Source organism: Camelus bactrianus, chromosome 1 (genome assembly GCF_048773025.1).
Source record: "Camelus bactrianus isolate YW-2024 breed Bactrian camel chromosome 1, ASM4877302v1, whole genome shotgun sequence".
Lineage (NCBI taxonomy): Eukaryota > Metazoa > Chordata > Mammalia > Artiodactyla > Camelidae > Camelus > Camelus bactrianus.
Window position 1 is genome coordinate 64,075,115 of NC_133539.1, and position 20,383 is coordinate 64,095,497.

General features: G+C 34.9%; 1 protein-coding gene across 4 annotated transcripts in view; it reads right to left on the bottom strand.

The window, feature by feature from the left end:
- OPA1 (OPA1 mitochondrial dynamin like GTPase) overlaps positions 1-20,383 on the bottom strand; it is an 83,444-nt gene that overhangs the window by 13,263 nt on the left and 49,798 nt on the right. For all 4 annotated transcript variants that reach the window (XM_074365817.1, XM_074365819.1, XM_010959268.3 and 1 more), the window contains 6 exons: positions 20,018-20,126; positions 19,462-19,541; positions 16,254-16,394; positions 14,398-14,514; positions 12,767-12,860; positions 12,154-12,264 (listed from right to left, as the gene is read on the bottom strand). In XM_074365817.1, the coding sequence (XP_074221918.1) occupies positions 12,154-12,264; positions 12,767-12,860; positions 14,398-14,514; positions 16,254-16,394; positions 19,462-19,541; positions 20,018-20,126 (652 nt within the window). The remainder of the gene's footprint in view (positions 1-12,153; positions 12,265-12,766; positions 12,861-14,397; positions 14,515-16,253; positions 16,395-19,461; positions 19,542-20,017; positions 20,127-20,383) is intronic.

The following is a 20,383-nucleotide window of genomic DNA, read 5'->3' on the forward strand; positions in this document are numbered from 1 at the left end:
TAGAAAAAATCATATTTTTTATGGAATTCATGATCATCTTCTTTAAAGTTAGATTCCACTGTAAGATTATAATTACCTCTGTGAATTATTTTATTCTACATCCAATACATAAAATGTTCCACATTCATTACATCTATCAACTCAAATTACAATGAAAAAACTACTTAGAAGTTATTTTATATGCTAACTCATTAATGATAGGCTGATTTTTCTAAAAAAAAAAAAAAATACACAATTTCAAAATGAATACATTTTTCCCCCACAGAAAAACCTAAATATCAATAAAATTTAAAAGCTATGATATAGGTCATTAATTGGGAAAGCTAAAAAAGTATTAACCTTATCACCAGTAAAATATTCAGTCCCAAACAACTGAGAAGGCTTTAAAATAACACATCATTTTTTCTTTTCTATTTTCCTCTTATTCTTAAAAACATATTTTATTCTGAATTTTGTTAGGAGGGAAGTTGAAACATTTTAAGAAAAGGAAAACCACCCAAGCAGCTCTTAAAGAGACAGGACATCATTTATCACCTGCAAAGACAGATTTATAAGAGGGCCCATTCTGTTCCTTTAAGACTGCAAAACAGATGGGAAGTGAATGGACAGTCAATGGGACAAGAAAACACATGGGAGGTGCTGCTGTATGTATGTTCCCAGCATAAGAAAGAGGTCAAGATTGTAACTGCATGACTGGGTCCTGGAAAGGGTCTTTCTTCAAGCTGTTACAAAGACAAACGCTGTTCCTCATCCTGCTGTCAAACTGTTATAAATATTGGTTTGTCAAAAGACCTTCAGTGCTGAAGCTCTCAAAAGGAGGCGTAACAGACGAATGAATCATGAGAATGATTCTTAAACAGTCAGCTCATTAATGTAATTTCAAAAGTAAAAGAAAATAATACAAGAACTGAAGATGTAATTCTGATTTATGAACAAACTAAAAGTTTATGGGAAAATTATGGAATTAAAAATTGTAGGCTTTAATAAAGTTATGAATTAAGTGTGATGAAAAACAAAAATGAAATACAATTACAGCTCAAATATGATGATGTATTAGGACAAAGTATTATTAAACTTATCACCCACAGAACTAATATGCATTTGTGTTTTGTTAAAGCTGATTTCATAGATTTTCAGTTATTTCTCACAACAACCCACAATTTCTCACAATATCAACCCTGTTGATACTGATAAAGAGGTACCAATACTGATATTGGTTCCATAAGTTAGAATAAGGCTCAAAGAAATAAAATAACTTCAGAATTAATTTCATGTATTCACTAATTTAGAAAAACCCCTTTAAATTATAAGTCACAATTTCTTTTTTTATAGAAAAGGAATAATCATAAAATTGAAATAGCAATAAGAATGCATATATTTATAAGCCTATGTTATCTTTTTTGAAGAATGAAACCATTACATGTCTTCAAGAGACAAATTTATTGATGCAGATTCTAAATTAATTAATTCGCTAAGAGAGTAGGCCCTAAAACTAACAGATTGGAAATAATATAAAAAAGGAAGCCAAATTATATGAATTTTGTTATCTATGGCCGCCCACAAGCACAAACTCAAAGACTAAAGATGAACAGAATCCCACATAAATCTAAAAAGATACTATCTCTAACACAAGTTCTTAGCCCCAGCTTTGCCATAAATATTTATGTAACTGGCTAAATCATTCTCCTCAATGAACATCAATTTCCCCATCTGAACAATGGGGATAATAACTTACAAGCCTCATAAGCCTTTACAAGGCAAACATAACAAACTCTGTAAAGTGCAAAACTCTATATAAATTTAAGGCACATATACAGAGTTCCAAGCAGGATTTGGATTCCAAAGTACTAAATGACGCAGTTATATGAGAATACTTTCTATTCCCGAATGCTCGCCTGGCTTACTCACTGCCTTATTGATTGTCAGCAATCTCAAAACAAAACAAAACCAATTTCAGGGGAAGTGAGAATGAAAGATTACAAAGTTAAGAAGACAGTGGATGGCTTAAAGTAGAGGCAACAGCCAAACATTCAAAGGTTTTCCTGTGTAAAAGAGAAGCATGATCAAAAGTAGTTAGAGTGCATGGAAGACTCAATCCAGTAGTTTAAGATAGGAGCGACCTGAGCATTTCTGAAGAAAGGAGAGACATAATGAAGGCACAGGCACACACAAAAAGTGCCAGGGTCCTGAATAGAGGTGGGGATTAACTTTAAAAGCAGAGTGATTTTTAGTACATGTTTCGCTACAATATAGCCTGACCTATTTAAAGTAATGGATACCATAGGTTTTATTTTTACTAATGCTGCTTATTCATCTCAGTGAACCTTTTTGAAATAACTTTGTATGAAGAAAAGGAAGAGAAATTTAGCCTTCTCTGATAGATGAGAAACCAGAAATAGGAGCAATGACAACAAATTGAGGAGGAAGCCAATCCAAGATCTCTTCATGAAAAAATATGTCCCAGAAATGCGACAGAAATTACATGCCTAAGATAACATTAAAATTTTTGTTAGAATACAATGTTACACTGGTTATCTCTGGGCAGTGGCAACTGTTTAAGAAATTTTGCCACCTATATTTCCTAAATTTCCACAATGCATATGGACTAGTTCCATGATAAACAAGATTAAAACACAAACGCCTAAAGTTCTGGCAGCGCAGTATGTGAAGCCAGGTACACATGACTCAGAATATGAAACAGTGACAATAAAAGGAGAGGCCAAAAAAGACTTAAACTCCTTGGCCAGAAAAAAGATCTACCTGAAGTGAATATATAAATAGCAAACTTCATTCTACAACTCAAAATACTAAAACTAAGGAACAGATGAAGAGCTCTTCTAAGAGAAATTAAAACGGACTATTTCCATACGCAGTAGGTAACAATAAAGCAGAGAAAATCTATTATCTTAAACGGGCTGTACAAGCTTAAAAACTTCACTAGTTCAAGAAAGATTTCAGTTCATCCACAGATGACAGATTTATGAAGGACAGTTACTGGAAATGAGAAGAATTCAAAGTGAATTCCAACCATGAAGGATGATGCAATGATGAGCAATCACTATGTGGCCCCATGAAATGTCTCCTGGTGTCACAATCAGCAACAGGTTATTTGGGAAAATACTCAGTCACTTTTAAGAGTGTCATATCAGGAATTAGCTTTATTGTTTCTATGAACACAGTAATTAAGAATATGAAATTTTTAAGGTAATTTTTTTAGGGTTTATTTATTGCTTACTTGATTTATTGACTGAAGTACAGTCAATTATGAGGTAATTATGGATTCTGCTCATTTGGGAAAACAGTTTAGAAATATATAAAAAGGCAAATAAATAAATAAATAAATAATTCCTTTTGCCTTTATTAACCCCTCTCTCCAACTATTCTGAGAATATTACTTCACAGAAGTTACCAGTTCAATGTGCATCAATTTGTCCTTCAAGATAGTTCTGTTTTTAAAAAATTTTATTCATATCTTGCTTAATTTTATTTTTTAATATAGTTTCACAGGCCAGTGGATTTGTTCTGTGATTAGATTTAATTTTCAATGACTAGATTCCATGTTTTCCATCTTCGAATAGAGAGAATAGCTAAAACATAATTAAAAAACAAAACAAAGTTCAATCCCAAACATCAAGATATTATTTCATTCTAAACTCTCAGTGAGGGAGTGGTAAGCATTAATAAGAAGAAAAAAAAACCCCTTAATTTCTAGCTTTAAATATGTGCATTGGCTTTTTTGTACATAAGAATACACACATCAAAATAACACACAAACAGAATCTACTTTAAAATGATAAAAATTCAATCCATAAATTATTGAAGAGCACTTTTTTATCTTTTTTCTCACTTTTAATCAGTTAAAATGTGAATTTTAAGAAAAAAGAATATACTTGCTAGTAAAGCCCTGAGTATCAGTAGCCTCTGTAAGATTACAGAAAAGTAAATAGCCTTTTAATCTTGAAACAATTTATCAATATCCTTCAATGTTGTCTTTAAAAAACAGTCTTAAGGCATGAAAAATGTGCTGGATTCCAAAAGCCCCATTTTGAGGCTGAATTTTCTCATCAATAACCCAGAAAGCACAGCACTCAGACTTATCATGTGGAATTCTGCGTGTAAATAACTGCTTCTCTAACAGAGGACTCTCCCTGAGGATTACTTTATTCTTTGTGTCAACCCCTACTCTCTCTCTCTCTCCCTTTTTTTTGGCTACAACACAAAGGCAGAGTCTACATCTATGTAGACTCAAGGTAAAAATAATCCTTCACTCTCTTCCTTATCTGCTTTGTCAATTTCACCTTGCTATGAAAAATATTTCACAAAAACACAATTTAAAAATTCAATCACTTTTACTGTGAGATGCTTTTAAAGACCTCAAACACTGATAACATAAAACAGAAAGAAGTTATTTATTCTGTAGTGAAGGAGAGAAACATTCTAATCTTCATTTTTCAAATATATTCATTTCTACTAACCATTACAAAAGGTACATGAATGTCAAAGAGAATAAAAATATTCCAGTCAACTTCAAAATACCTTATAAACATTAAAAAAAAAAAAAATAAGAGTTTCGGTGAATTGGGTGGCAGTTAGGATTAGCAGTTAGGACACCACTGGTGACCGAAAAAGAAGTGGTTCTGCTAGGGATGAAAGCTAGACCACAAGGGGAGAATGCAGCAATTGCAAACTACTCTGCAAGAGAAATGAGGTGGGAGCTTCCTGGCATGACAGAGCGGAAGAACGATTCCTTAGGATGAGAAAGCCTCCTTCTCCCTTTTTTTTTTTAAGTCATGAGAAGGGGGCTAAAGAAGAGTCTGTATTAAGACGTCATAATCAAACATTCAGTGAACACATATAATACATGACACATGAAGTGTGGTGAATTTATGAAAGAATCAAATCACTCTGGCAGAACAGATCAATCACAATAGACACGAAAAACATTTTTTTTCCTGAATTGGTTATTTTGGCTGATCTGCAGTTGTCTATAGTGGGAAGCCTGCCTTCTACTCAATTAAACAACACTGGCAGTACCTGAGCAAGATTTCTAACCACTGAAGGAAGGTAAATAAGCAGGGAGTAGGAAAAACACTAGTTGAGGACCAAGAGATAATGATGCAGAAGAAGCACAGTGAGAGACATTAAAAAAAGAGACAAAGGGAAAAGACTGCTGAGAAATGTGCTGGAGGCTGGGAGAGATGAGAATGCAGTACTGAGGTTCTATAATTATTGGTCAAAGAAACAATAACAGTATTTCGCTATAAAAGATGCCACAGGGCTTACGGTTTTCACAGTTGCCTAGGTACCTAGAATTCGACAACTCATTGCTCCCCTCTCCTCCTTTTAATCTCTTTAAAATTCACTTTCTTTGCTTATGTCTACAGAAACAAAATGAACATGCTACTATAAATATAGCTTAAAGAACACATTTTCAACAGTCACATTAGGTATCAGACTACAAAAAGAAGATTCATGTCAATTTTATTTCAACTGATAAAATGACAGGTTGTACCGCTGTAAACAAGGAAGAACTCTCTAGAGTACTGGTTCGGGGACAGGAGAGTCAGGGCACTGGTGCATGGCAAGAGTCAGCCTGGAGGTTGGTCAAAATATGCATGCCCGAGCTCTACCTCTGGAAAAAGAGTTTTCTCCCTTTTCTATAATTTTAAGTTCCAGATGCTGACTATAATAATCTTTTTAGGATAATTTTCAGTCTTGCACTACTTCATGGCCACTATTTTCATCCATAAGGCCCTCAGGGATTCTGCAGGTATGGCAGAAGGCTAGGAATATGGAGTAACCACTGAAAATTAAATTCAAGAGTATCTCGGTATCTTTCTTTTCTAAACGAAGAACAAAATTCTTGCTGAAGTTTCCATCTAGATATTTTCTGACTACTTTTTATCCCCATTTTAATGTGGCATGAAGACATTTCTTAAATATCTTTATTAGAATAATATTCTAGAGCTAATGAAAGCCTCTTCTGATAGTGAAACAGCTAAGGTGCATTTCTCTTCCACCTCAGCGTTTAAAGTGGCAGTTTTGCATCATTCTGCTGCTGCTCCCTCTTTATCACTGTAATTTCAAAAATGCACTAGGTACATTAATTATGAAAAATAAAGTTTTCATTATAAAAAGAATTTCTATTACTATCTGGCAGCTCAGAGAAAAAAGAAATTTCTATCTGTTGTCTATATTTCTTAAGTTTTTTGCATCAAAACCGAATCTCCTGCACACTAAGATACAAAGCTTGTATTTTTACTCCATCGTAATTATCAAGAGAAAGTACAGGATGGAGGACAAGAGGAGACTGGGAAAGTGAGGAGACACAAAGAGGATCCCCACCAGCATTGTGTGTGCTCCCAAGAGAAACAAACTTTACGTTTCAAGAAACAATTGCTTGCTGTCTGGGAGATGCTCAGGCATCAAACAATAAAGAACAGTCAACAGAGGCAAGAGGCCGAGCACGCTGCTGCGACTCCTGCTCTAATCCCCGGAGTTCCAGTAAAAGGGCCAGCTGTTGCCACCTCGCGTAGGGAGTCAGCAGAGCAAATTAATCACGGGAGAAAAAAGCTGCGGATATTGGAAAATTCTAATTTACCAGCCTCTTTAAGCTACATTGTTTTTTTCAAAACATTCAGGACATCAAACTATATTGTTAAAATAAGCCTGTGCAATGGTAGCCCAAGTAAAGGAGTTTACCACTGTTTTCACAATCCATTAGTAAATGAGCTATAAAGATGAAACATTCAGTTTTGACTGAAGCTTGTCTTCCCTTTATGTAAAGTACAAGAAATATGAAGAAATACACTAAAGCTTATTATAAAACATTTCAACACTCTCAGACTAGCTCAACAAAAAGCCTCAACTTAGGGTAAGTCTTTATGCTCAATTAAAGATTCTGTATCTGTGATAGCTGGACCTTAAGTCTCTAAGCACAAACACACCACACTGAAAAGTTGTATCTGAATTTTGGGCAACTTGGATACTACTTATCTGCAGTGGAATTGAGCTGAGTTTAGTTTGAGACATGCTTACAAGCCGTATAAAAAAATTAACTTCCTTCAATCTGTTTAGTGCCTTCGTTTACACTTTAGTGTCCTCTTACACAGATGTTCTAATTCTATCAAAGTCTTCATATTGTTTGAAAGTTTAAGCCACGAAGCTTTTTGTAGTGTAGGAAGTACACAGGATGGTAATGATCACGACCATCATCATGACCATGACTAATATGTATGTCTTTCTGACCCACTCAGAAAGGACACTGTTAACTACAGAAGCTTCCAAATAAAAAGGACCATTTTATGTAATTATATTTTCCAATGGCTTGGAGGTTTTCCTCAAATTAGTTGTTAAAAGACCCAGGCTCAAATCTTGGCTTTACCACTTACTGTGTATGTGTTTCTTAGGCCCCCTTTTCTTTGTCTATAAAATAAGGAAAATGTCCCTATAAGAAGGCACGTTAAAAACAGAGCCTACTATCTGGCATAGGAAATGTATTCAATATTAACTCACATTCATAAATAGTTTCAAGTTCTGATACAAAAATGAAAAGGAATTTACTGCAAAATAAAGAGAGAAAAATCTAAATGATGGGTAATATCCCTTTAATTCCTGGGTATCAATGACTCTTGATTATGTACAAAGAGAATGAAAAGTGTAATTGGGCTTTAGTGAACAAGAGTTAAAAAAGAAACCTAAGCTCTAAATCCTATGCATCTGATATCAAGGTTCAAAAACTCACAATAACCTAGTTAACTGTTGATACAATATTTATAGAGCAAACAAGAAAAGAATCTCATGCTGTACTGATGAAACTCAGTTTAGCAACATTACCAGCAAATGCTCCCAGTGTCCAGATACTCAGTTTCTGGGCTGGATGAAGAACAAATTCCAAAAAAAGTCTGTGAGATGTAAGCACTATTACTTGTTTTATATAATGACAATCATAAAATAGATTTTATAAATCATAAATAGATCATAATTGAAAGAAAAACTTTGAACTGAGCTATAATGTACCAATTTTTCCCTCTCTAAAGAAAGCATTTTAAAATTGCAGTCTGTTTCAATAAATAGATTGGACACATTATTAAAAAATCATGCTGGGAATCCAAATAGATTTTTACCTAAATTAATACTATATTTAAATAGCTATAAAAATCCTTTGAAATAAAATTCACTACAAAATCAAAAGATTTCATCAAGGTTAGAGTGGACAAATGTAAACACTGGACAATTCTAAGTATGACTGGACACTGCAAAAAAGGAATTAAGATGGAGAGATTAGCTATGTATCTCATTAAACTGTCCAGGAGGCAAACCAGTCTTTCAACATCTTCAGAGACCATGTTTTCAAAAGTCTCAATTTCTCTAAATTATTTTCTCATGATCTCTGATCCATTATCAGCTATAAAAACAAAATTAAATCTTTTTTACCCTTTTCTCAGACTTAGGGAACAGCTGTAAGAATATTACAAAGAACATACTTTTTCATGAATCATTTATAGTCATTATGTCCTGTAAGCCCAAATATCCTACTGTGTAATAGCTACAAATAAGGATATTTTCCTAAATAATCCCTATCTAACAAAGCTTAAATATTCACATTGAAGTATTAATAAATACCATGTAACCCTCAGATCCCATTCAGGTTTCACCGGCTATCCCATTAATGCCCTCTAGAGCAAAAAGATCTAGTTCAAGACCACACGTTGTATTTAGTTTTCATGTTCTTTAGTCTCCCTCAGCCTGGAACAGTTCCTCAGTCTTCCTCTGTCTCTCATAATCTTGATACACTTAAGGCTTACAGGCCAATTATTTTGTAGAGTGTGCTTTAATTGGGGCTTTTCTGATATATCTATGATCAGATTTAAGTTATACATCTTTGGCAATTAAATGGTAGAAGTGATGCCAAGTTCGTCTCACTGAGTCCTCACTGCACACAGCTCTGATTTGACCATTACTGACCACTTGATTAAGATGGTTAGTGCTAGGCTTCTCCACTGTAAAGCTATTCTTTTTTCCTTTTTAATTATTTTGTGTGGAGATATTTTGTGTGATTATATAAACATCCCACTCCTCATCACTGATTTTATTCATTTATTTATATAATTATCAGTTAATAGTCTTGTTTTATTCAGTGGGCTATAATTTATAACTGTCATTATTTATCTTGATGCCCAAATTGTCCTAGTTTTGGCTAGGAGGAGCCTCTGCACACTGGCTTCTGTATTTGGTTGACATGTCTCCATCATCCTTCAACTACTTCCTTACTTTCTACATCCTAAGATGTCCCAGGTTCATCCTGACCTTTTCCTGCTCAACCTGTGGAATCCACCACATCTCCAGAGTCTTGGTTCCTTGTATGACTCCTCTCCCATGAGTCTACTAGGACAGAAACTAATTTCATGGCTTGATTTCAATAGTGAACATGGTGTATCTTCTCCAGAATATGAGAGAACACTGTACTATTTCATATCTTAAAGGACAACCAATTGATGAATCTCCAAAGTAAGGTGGTAAAATGATTTAAACTTGGGCAAGTTTAAGACTGGCAAAAAGTACGATGCATCAAACTTCTACCAATCTCTACAATACTCTACCCTGTACTAGTTTTGAAATTGTAGTAAAACTCTGACTGCCTCACTTTCTCTAAACTCCATTAACGAACACAGCATATTCTAATTGAATATGTTATACTAGGAACCTTGGTCTGTGTAATACAGTAGTAGCTATTAACTTTGAAAGTTTTCTGGCTGAAAGTGTCCATGACCATATTCCCAAGTGTTAGACTGAAGATAAACAGTAAGGAAAAGGTACTCTCAAGATTCTTTTTCAACTAGTGGACAAAGTCATGGCTCATCTCCTTCAGTGTGACTGATGAAGCTGAGTCACTGGTCAAACACTTGCTTCCAAGGACATTATTTGGAACATTAACACGAACCTAATTTCACACACAAACACACACACACACACACTGGTAAATCATTTCAAGCATTTCAAGGGAGTCATATGATTACTTTCTCAGGAAAACCAACAGGAGAACATAAGACTTGGCTTGGCAGTGCACAAATCTGTGTTAGCAGTACACTTCCTTTAAATAATCAAATTGGGAGTGGAAAGTGATGAGGTCACACAATGCCCTATTATAGAACATGAGAAAAGACATATCATTCTTTAATCACTTAAAAATGTATATGCTGGTAAAACACATGAAGTATTTCACTGTCTAATAACTATCCTATGAAGGATACAAAAGAAATATATCTGCATGCATTGTGACACTGACACATCTCTTCCTGTAACTGTATTAATTTAGCATAAAATTACGAACTAGGAACTTCCAAACAGCTTTTTGAACCAATTCTCCTCACTACCCTGTGAAATAACTATTATAGTAGTCATTTTTACAAACAAAGCAGCTAAGGCTTCTTTGGGAGATACCCTGCTCAGTACATGGTAGCCTAGATTTAAACAGACCTCTTAGGAGTCTTATACTTCCAAAGCAGCATGAAAAAACTAAAATGATAGCAAGAGAAGATGGAAATAAAAGTTGTAGAAAAAAAGGAAAAGAGAAAGAACTAAGAAGCTGAGATAAGCACGGAGGAGGGGAGAGAAGGAGGGGACAAGCCGTGGGGGAGAACACACGGCTTGGGCACAGGGAGAAGATGGGGAAACGCTGCCTGGTCTCTCCTGGATCGTCTAGTGACGGTATTGCAGGGATAAGTATTCAGCTTACAAACTGTTTTCAGATTTGAAGAACTGCTTTCTATTGAGCACATACTATCTTTTTTGGACATCCAAAAACTCAAAGATAATAAATTAAAGCGTACATTGAAAGGAAAAAATTACTGTTTCATGAAGCTGAAATAAGGGAAATTTCTAACAAGGTAAAGTAACTAGTAAATTTTAGTATGCAGCCCAAACATCTTAAAGCTAAAAATTCACCAGCATTCAAGAAAGAACCAAACATTGCTCCTCTGTCTCCTCCACCCACTTCCCCCCCCCCAAAAAAAGAAAAAGCAAAAGACACAGTGACAAAGTGACTAATAAGGCCAGACAGGTTGAGGGGCAAGAGTGGGGAGCATATCAACCAGATATAGGTGTAAAGAGGGCACTCACAGGGGGTGCTGGTGGCCTGCCCGGTAGTGAAGAGAGGATCCATGTAGGAGGGCAGTCAGTGCAGGGTGTTGAAGCACAAGCAGGATGAAAATGGTGTCTCTATAAAAGCATGGTCTGGCTTGGGGTGAGGAAGAGCCCTTGTGTGGGGTGAGGAAGGATGGGAGAGATGGCTGGCACAGGGTCACAGCATGAGCTCAGTAAAAAGAATTCTGTGAAGAAGGGCAACCTGGCACGGGATGTCAGAGCCTAGCTGAGGTGGAAAGGGTGTCAACACAGGGTGAGGCAGGCACTGTGGCGGGGGCCTGGAGTTGGGTGATAAGAACACTGGGTGAGAAGGATATTTATGCAATGAAGAGGACAGTGACAAATTTGGTTACACATAAGAGGATTGATCAAAATAAGTCAATATATTAAGGACACTTAGAGCCAGATTTCTCATCAGAAAAAGAAGTTACAAATATGGAAAAGGGAAAATCAGAATGAACTCTGTATTATTAGATTAAACTGCAAAGTACTGGTGTCAACTTATGGTTTTCAATATAGATATATACACAGGTGTAAATATGTGTAAATGCACGCAGGCAACGTACCTGTTCCCTAGCCCCACTGAGCGGGGGCACTCTAGCATCAATGAACTTATCTAGTTCCCAGCTCTTGATTTCTAAACATCATTCTTCAAAAAGGAAAGCTCGGTCAGGGAAAGTACGAGATGTGTACGAAACACCTTGTCATACGGAAGGACAATATTAGGACAACAGGTGAAACCAGGATGGAGTCTGAAAATCAGATGTAGTAATTTATCAGTGTTAACATCCTGACTTTGATGGTTGCTAGGAGAAAGTCCTTGTTTCTTAAAAACACACATTAACGTACTGTAAACTGATGGAGCTTCAAGTCAGCAACTTTCAAACAGCTCAGAGGGAAAAAGTTCTTTGTATACACTTTTCTATAAGCTTGAGATGAAATGGAGAAATAAATGGACATGGGGAAGGTGAAAAGGTAGTGAGGTGGCAGGCAGGGAGAACTACTTACTGAGGTCTTCGGCAAGCTGAACTCGTTTACCAGTTAGCAACTTAACCTTCTTCTCACTGTCTTCAGCAAAATCTTCCAATACTTCCTTAACATTTTTCTCTAATCGCCTGACTGTTGAAAGCAGATTAAAAAAACACGAGAAGCATCATGTTTATGAATGCACAAGAATGATACAATTAATGATAATCGAGAGTACGTTTTTGTTTTCTCATCACACTAAATCTGTTGTTAAGTTCAGACTTCTCACAGGGAGAAGCCTACCTGTTATGCAGTACTTCCATTAGCATGACACTAGTATGTATTCTCAGAGAAAGTCCTATTTTTAAAGGAACGCTTTAATGAAAGCACAGATTTCCCAAAAAACCTAAGTGATGCTTAGGTGTCCTTTCCTAACAGAGTTTTCATGTAATGAAGAAGGACTCTTGGTACATTTTATCTCCCATCTTTTTCAATTATGATTTATTTTCAGTCATATTTTAAGGGCAAATTAAAATTCTTGGTTTTTCTCATAAATCTACTTTTCAGGAAGTATTCTGGCATCCTTTTATTTAAAAGGAATGTTATTACTATTATTTTTGATGACAAATTAGAAAGTGGTCCCTCTGCGGCTTACCTTCAGTGTTTGTAAGTTGCTGTCGTAAAGTGTTTGCGGTGATAGCAAGCATGCGCTGTATTCGCCAAAAGAGGACAACATCATTGCACTCCAACTGAAATATTAGGTAAGTAAGATTACCAGGTGCAAATTTAAAAATGACAACCACAATCACAATCACATACAACCACTACAGTTAGTACCTATAGCCTAAGCTTTAATTTAAAAAAAAATCAGATTTACCTAATACATATATTCCTACTAGACGTAACCTACCAATTTTTTTCTACACAGGATCTATGAAATTCTGCTTGATTTGAGTTTTATCTTCCCCACAGCTATAGAGCTCTGTTTTGGTTCCAATGACAAAGCAAGTAAACTTTGGAAGTAGAGAATTTCATTACATTGTATACAAATAGAAGTTCACAGAATATACCCTTAATTTCTATTTAGTTTCAACTACCAATCATGTTATCTTAAATTTGTCCTTAGGTTAACTTTTCTTTGAGTGTGCACTCAAGCCATTTTTGAAATTCAGTAGCATATGAAATTAAATTAATAAAATTTTTAAAAAGATGCTTTTTCTCTGGGTGAGGAGTAAAATAGGGGTAGAGGATTAAGAGGTACAAACTACTATGTATAAAATAGATAAGCTAGAAGGATGTATTGTACAGCACAGGAAACACAGCCAATATTTTATAATAAGTGGGGTATAATCTATGAAAATACTGAATCACTATGTTATATACCTGAAACTAATATGACATTGTAAATCAACTTTACTTCAATTAAAAAAAAAACTGTCATGTTCCTTTTTGAAAGAAAGAAAGCTTATTCTATACAGAGAGGTCTTTCCAACAATTAAAATTATGCAAAAAATGTGTATAATATAATTTAAACACAATTTTCTTTTAAGCTGCTGAAGTCTCAAGATCACTAATTAACAAGGCTTTTTCAGAAGGATATTTTAAAAAGCATTTCTGCTTGAAAGAAAATGCTCAAAATACATTAGTCTATCGCCACCTAGAGGTTACTTTGCAAAATGTGACATTAAGCTTTGTACAATCGGCCATTCCAAGAACTGTATACATTTCTTTTAAAGAATTATTTAAAGTAAGATTCCCATGATATAAAGAAAGAATTACAATATGGGAAAAGAGCATGATAAAAATGTATTACATTATGATTTCTACTATGCAAACAGATAGTTATTTTATATACATACACACAGCCATGTAGAGTTAAACAGATATATATAAAAATGTCAACTAAAATTACTTCTAGGTCAGGGGATTATAAGTTACTCTTTCTTTTTGCATTTTTTAAACATTTATTTATTCCATTTATTTTCCACAATGGGAATTTATTATTTTCTAACATAAAAAATTGTTTAAAAAAAAATCTTAAAAGTAGTTTAGAGCCTATTAATAGCACACAGTCTCAAAGGTACTGTGATGATATGCACGTAAAATGCAGTTACTACCAGAGTGATAAACATCTTTGGAAAAAAATGAGTTAGATTACTCTATAAATCACACATACTTTTTTTTTGAAGATCAAAAGACTTAAAATTAATGCTAAACCTCAAGCTTACTTTTAAGCAATTAAATAACTATCATTAAAAAAAAATTTCCTGTTTTTGGAAACCTTACCTCAGAATCTACAAAATGCCTCTGGTAGTAATAAAAGCCTCTTCGACAAAGATTACAATGGTTTAGGGCTGTTTTTAAGAAATGTCTTCTATAAACTTGGTGCCAAGTATCCTTAATCTAAAATTGGAAAAAAAAAAAAAAAAAAAAGGAAAGACCAAAGAGTTACTGTACAATCTCCGGGTTCATGAAACACATTCTGAAAAGTCATACAAAAAGTTTCTTTATAAAAGAGTTAATTAAAACCAATGGCAATATTGTTATTCTGCCAAATTTTTTTATCCATTAAAACTTGCAGTGTTTCTAACGAGCATTATTACTAATCACCTTGTAGAGTTGAGAAGGCGGGGATTCTCTTTCCCTGGTTAGAGGTAAGGTGCCCAAAGTAAAAAGAGGTTGTAATACTCATCTAAGGTCAGAGTTAGACTAGAAAGCTGGTCTCAGACCATGTCCATCAACCCAACAAATTATTAAAATTTGATTATTAAAATTCATTGTTACCACAGCAGTACAACCCCCACCACTTTACTACTATACAGTCTGTTAGTGTGTTTGAAGGTGTTTCACACCGTTGTCTTTTTTGATCATGACAATGTTAAGAAAGTAGAACAAGTATCATCAACAGTACTTGACAGATGAGAAAAGGGGGCTGAGAGAGATTATACCAATTACTAAAGGCAGTATTACTAGCTAATGGAATGGAACTGCACTAGGACTGACACCTCCTGACATCTGATCCATCCACTATTCCTGTCACAGCACTGCACTACCTATTTTATAGCTTCATAGGCGGTGAGCATAGATTCTCTCGGAAGAAACCTGGTATCTTCCTGCTCACAGAAAGTGAGATATACAGCCAATCCACATCCTAAGATACGGGCAAACTCCCTCCTATTGTATTTACTCACAAAGTTTAAAAGCATCCAGCCGAACTTACTGTTAGTGAGAGCTAGGACCAATGTGGATAAATTAAATCTATATTCAACTAATAACTGCATCTAATCATTAGTTTTAATTTCATTTTCAATTCATAAACAATGAGATGCATTTTAACTGTTTCTTTTCACCAATTTTCTTTCCTTGTTCTGACCTCTGGTGGAATTTTAAGTAAGTATACTCATTTCTCAAGTACCGAAATATAAATGGTAAATAATTCTTAAAAGAATTTATGCATGGCTCTGAAATTTCTTATATAATTGTTCTCCCCACTAGAATTACTCTTCTAAATGGGTTTCACGTAAGCTAACTTTAGTACACTAATATCAAAATGAAGTTTTGATCCCTTATACCCTAACTAGGGAATACAGGCTCAGAAACAACTGCTTTGTTAAAATGTTCTCCAAATAAACATCATGAAGGTAAGCAAAAAGCAGTCTAAACTATAATTACTTTTATCCTGTTTATTGTAAACATGGAAAATGAGATGGAGCCCCAAATCATTAGCCAAATTACTCATACCTAAGGTATATCTGATTGAAAAAACATATATATAAATGAGCCAAATTTATGCACAATGTTTATTTTGTAATCTGAAACAACATAGCGTGGTGCAGAGATCTGGGTCTCACCCACCCTGGCCAGAAGTAACTGCTGAACCTGCCCAGATGCTTCACTTTTCTACGTCTCAAGTTCCCCATTTACAAATTAAAGCGTTACAGTTAAAAAAGCAATACTGAGAATAAAATTTCTACTCTTTCCACACTCAAAATGACAGAGTTCATATTGTTAGCAAAAGTACACATGACCACAGTCAAGTTAAGCACTTCAATATCTCAGGAACATATGAGAAGTAGTGACATTTTACTACAAGAAACAAAGATGAAGGAAGCACGTTCATGCTTCTCAGCAATGATTATTACCAAGCTTGGATCTACGTCTACTCCTCGGGACTCGAGGTTCTTCCGGACTGTAGTTATCTCATCACTGGCAAGGTAAGCTGGGTGCTCCTCATTACATTTCAACATCTTCTCCAATTCATTCTTGGTTTCATTGTGAACACACTTTAAAATGTTTAAAAGAGGACTGTGTTTAGATAGTTCATGATTTGGCACAATTATAAAAGCAGTCTCAATTTTTAATAAATATATTGCTTTTTCACAACAGGTGACAGCAGCTCTATCACAACAATCAGGAAAGGCCAGTGTACCCTGGCTGATGAATGCAGAACAACATGGACGTACGAGGGGCCAAGCGGGGAGGGGGATTAGCTCTTTTGTTGTATTTTACTTTTGCTGAGATGTTTCACTGTCGAAGACATCAGGCACCTGACTACGCACTTCCTTTCTTGAACTTAGGGTGTGATTTCAATCTAGGAAAAAGTACCCTGCACACACAGGAAGAGGTTATTTTCTATAAATGCCACTTATGTAAGAACCGATGACTGTAAGGACTTATACTTGTTGACATGTTCTTTTCTTGATATATTCAATATAAAATTCATAGTTTGATTTTTTTTAGAAAGTTTTTTCATTAAAAACTATTCTTTACTTCTGTGAGGTGCCCATCATTCTTAATTCACTTCCAGTCTCTATGATTATTTACAATATCTTCACCAAATGAGGAAAACACATACACATTAGTGATAGGTTTGAAAGCAAGATTCTTGTAGTGTCAAATTAAGTTTATCTTTTAATTTTTCCATCCTTCTTTCAAGATCGCATGGTAAAGAAACTAGCTTTGAAATGACTGATTAAGATACTACCACAGCACTTTGCCCTAAACTCTACCAAGCTATGGAATCTGAGTATTTATATAAACCCTTAAAACACAAATAAATGGCTTATAAATAGAACTACTAAATAATATTCTCTGAAAACATGACATAAGAAATTTAATAAAGAGAAATGTCACTGTTTCCTTAAACATTTGCTATTTGGCCAGAGACAGGAAGGAAATCTCTAAAGCGACAGTCTCCCAATCTTCCTGTCCTGTTTCACTCCCACCTGTCCCACCGCACTCGGTGTTCAGGAGAACAACACTCTCCCATCTATCCTGACCAAGATGTCCATTACTGGCAGCTCAGACAAGGTGAGAAGGGTTCAAAGGAAGGATTTTCTTAGAAAATAAAGGAAAAAGTAACCACACAAAAGCACAAAACAGTTTTCAGAACATGGATTTCTCATCTTTAACACAGGACAATCTTAAGTTTCTTTTCCTGCTAAATCCCGCTAACTCAAAAAGTAAAGGAACTGTCAGCTATGTAAATTCGCGGTGTGAGACCTAGGGATATCCTCAGCCCCTCAGAGAATCCTCTAGATACTACCAGTGGTTTTCAACTGGGAGTAGGAGGGTTAGAGAGTTAGAGAAGGAGAACTTGATTCAGTGAGTCTGACAAGAGACTGTTTTGAAAGAGAGAACAAAACAAACATATGCAAACCCCTCCCTCAGTGATTCTCCCGCCCCTCCCTCCACACTCCAAACCACCGCCTCTGCTCTAGTCAGCCTGGCTCTAACGCCTGCTGCCCTGAAACCCTGGGAGGAGCAGCTCTTCTCTGAAGGGCTTCCATGTTCCTCTTCTAGGCTACAGATCATTGCACTGACCTTAAAACAAACTCCCCTGCTTCTCTTGAAGGGATCCCCTATGGGTTCAAGTTCCTGAGAAAAGTAACTTACAACCAGGAATCATTTCTCTCTGAGAGCGTCTGGCCTAAGCATATTTACTACTAGTTGCGGAGGCAAGTTCTGCCGTCATTGATTGTTCTAGACCTAATAGGCCTAATTTCACTAAGCCTTAAGAGTCAGACACCATTTTTCTTTGGAGTTTATCTGTCCTATACCAGTTCCTTCTAATCAATGCCTCTTCTTGTCTCAAAGTCAGAAATATCTGATGGATCTCCAAAAATTTTTTTTTCTGAAAGACTGGCTCCTTGCAGCCCATGTGTAGGGCAGAGATAATTGATGCACTCTGCACACAGGCAGGACCCAACCACTACCTCTGCCCACTTCTTTAGCTTCTCTTCAGTCTCTTAATGACTCATTTTTTCACAAAAATCATATCAGAAAAAGAGAGAAGAGGAAGGCTGTCCCCTCACAAATTAAGACAAACTGGGACTCACATCTGACAGAAGCTTATGAAACAAGAAATACATAAAACTAGAAAAAAATAGGGTGTTGGTTAGACAATTAACTCTCTATTTAAAATGAAAATAAAACAAAAAGAAATAAAGAAGAAAATAGGAATGATATGTAATTTGGTAATTTTTCATTCTCTTTATCTGCTCTCTCTCAATATTTCCGTATCTTGGTCTCTTTTCTCTAATGGATTCAAGGAAGGAAGAAAGGACAGTGAATTGGATGCTAACTCTTCTTATTCATTACTTCCTTCATTTAGGGATTTTGATTCTACACTCTCTTTACACTATTCTATTTGAGGAATTAATGTAAAAAACAGTTACTGGTGTAAGAATCAATGCTAGATGGGAAAAGAAGCCATAACAATAAAGAAAGAACAAAAAGCAGGTGGAATTTTAATGATTACACATTTTCCTTCTATTTACTCATTTGTAAAGTTACTAATACTTGCCTTTACCACTTTGTTTTTATAAAGTGCTCATTAAATGTTAATAAACATTAATAAATAAGTGAATGAATTCTATAATTCTACCTCTGAATTTTTATACTTACTTTGTGAACATAGGAGCAAAAAATGCAAAAGAATAAAATAATCCGAATATACTATAGAAATATCCAGAGATAATATTAATAGAATAAGATAAAAAAGTCATTGTATCTTTTATTCTAATCACATTCTTTCCACATCTTCTGAAATCCTTGTCATTTTTTTTTTTTTTGTTCATAACCTTAACCTTCATTTTACCTCAAATAGGACAATGAAATGAACAAAGTAATAAACCACAAAGGGGCATATTTCATCTCCCTTTTCTTTTAATAACACAGCTATCTCGTTTGTTTCGAACTTTCTTTTGTGGTTTACTGTTTATTCTAAAGATTTATTATATTTTAGAAAGGCTGACATAAAGCATCTGAAATAACTAAGTTTGGTCTAAGGCATACAAAGGTTGTATCTTAATGCCTGAATTAAAATGATGAGGATTTGTTTGCTTTTACCTGTTCTTGGGTTCGATTCTTCCAGTACAACCATCTCTTTTTCCAATCTGGACCCACCATATTTTCAATTGCATTTTCGGCTAGAAAAATTTTTTAAAAATTAATTCATCATGAATTTTATCACTTACCAAGAACATAAATGATAACTAATGCTGTCTTGCTTTCGTAACTGTTTCAAAATGCTATATCAATACAAAGTCAGCTGAAATTTTTAAAAACTATTATTGAAATGTAAATGTATAAGAATCATGTATGTTTAGAATCTATGAAAAATACAATTGCTTATAAAGTTCCCATAAGTACAGTAGCAAACACTAAAATAGTCTGAATCACAGCTTTTAGAATATGAGCACATATAGCATGTGTCCAATTCAATAATATTTAAGAATAGTTTATAAGCAGTTGACTGAAAAATTCCACAAATAATATTTAACTAGAATATTTATGACCAAGACCCTGAAATGGAATTTTTTTTTTTAAACCAATGTTCACTAAGGTTAATGACTCTGTCTCCACTGGGAATACTCAAAACTCAATAACCCATGTCCCTACTTACTATCCTTGAGACGAGCCTGAAGAGCCTCTTCCATAAAATAAATAGCTGCATCCCACTGCTGCTTATCAGATATGGACCGGTCTTCCAACGCATTGTGTTGAATAACCCGCTGAAATAACAAGGAAAGAAAAACCTCTATTTTAACTTACCATTTTAGTAATTTTTATTCAAACTGACAGCTTAGCAAATATCCAAAAATAACAGATGTATCTACAACAACATAAAAGTATGTCCCTCCCACACAAATGTAGGAGGTCTTATTATCTGTCTGCTTATCACCTTTTTGTCTAAAAAATAAATAGTGGAGATTTTCTCCTAGCCCAAATTAAATGAATTCACTATCTATAAGACAGTCAGGTGTGTGTG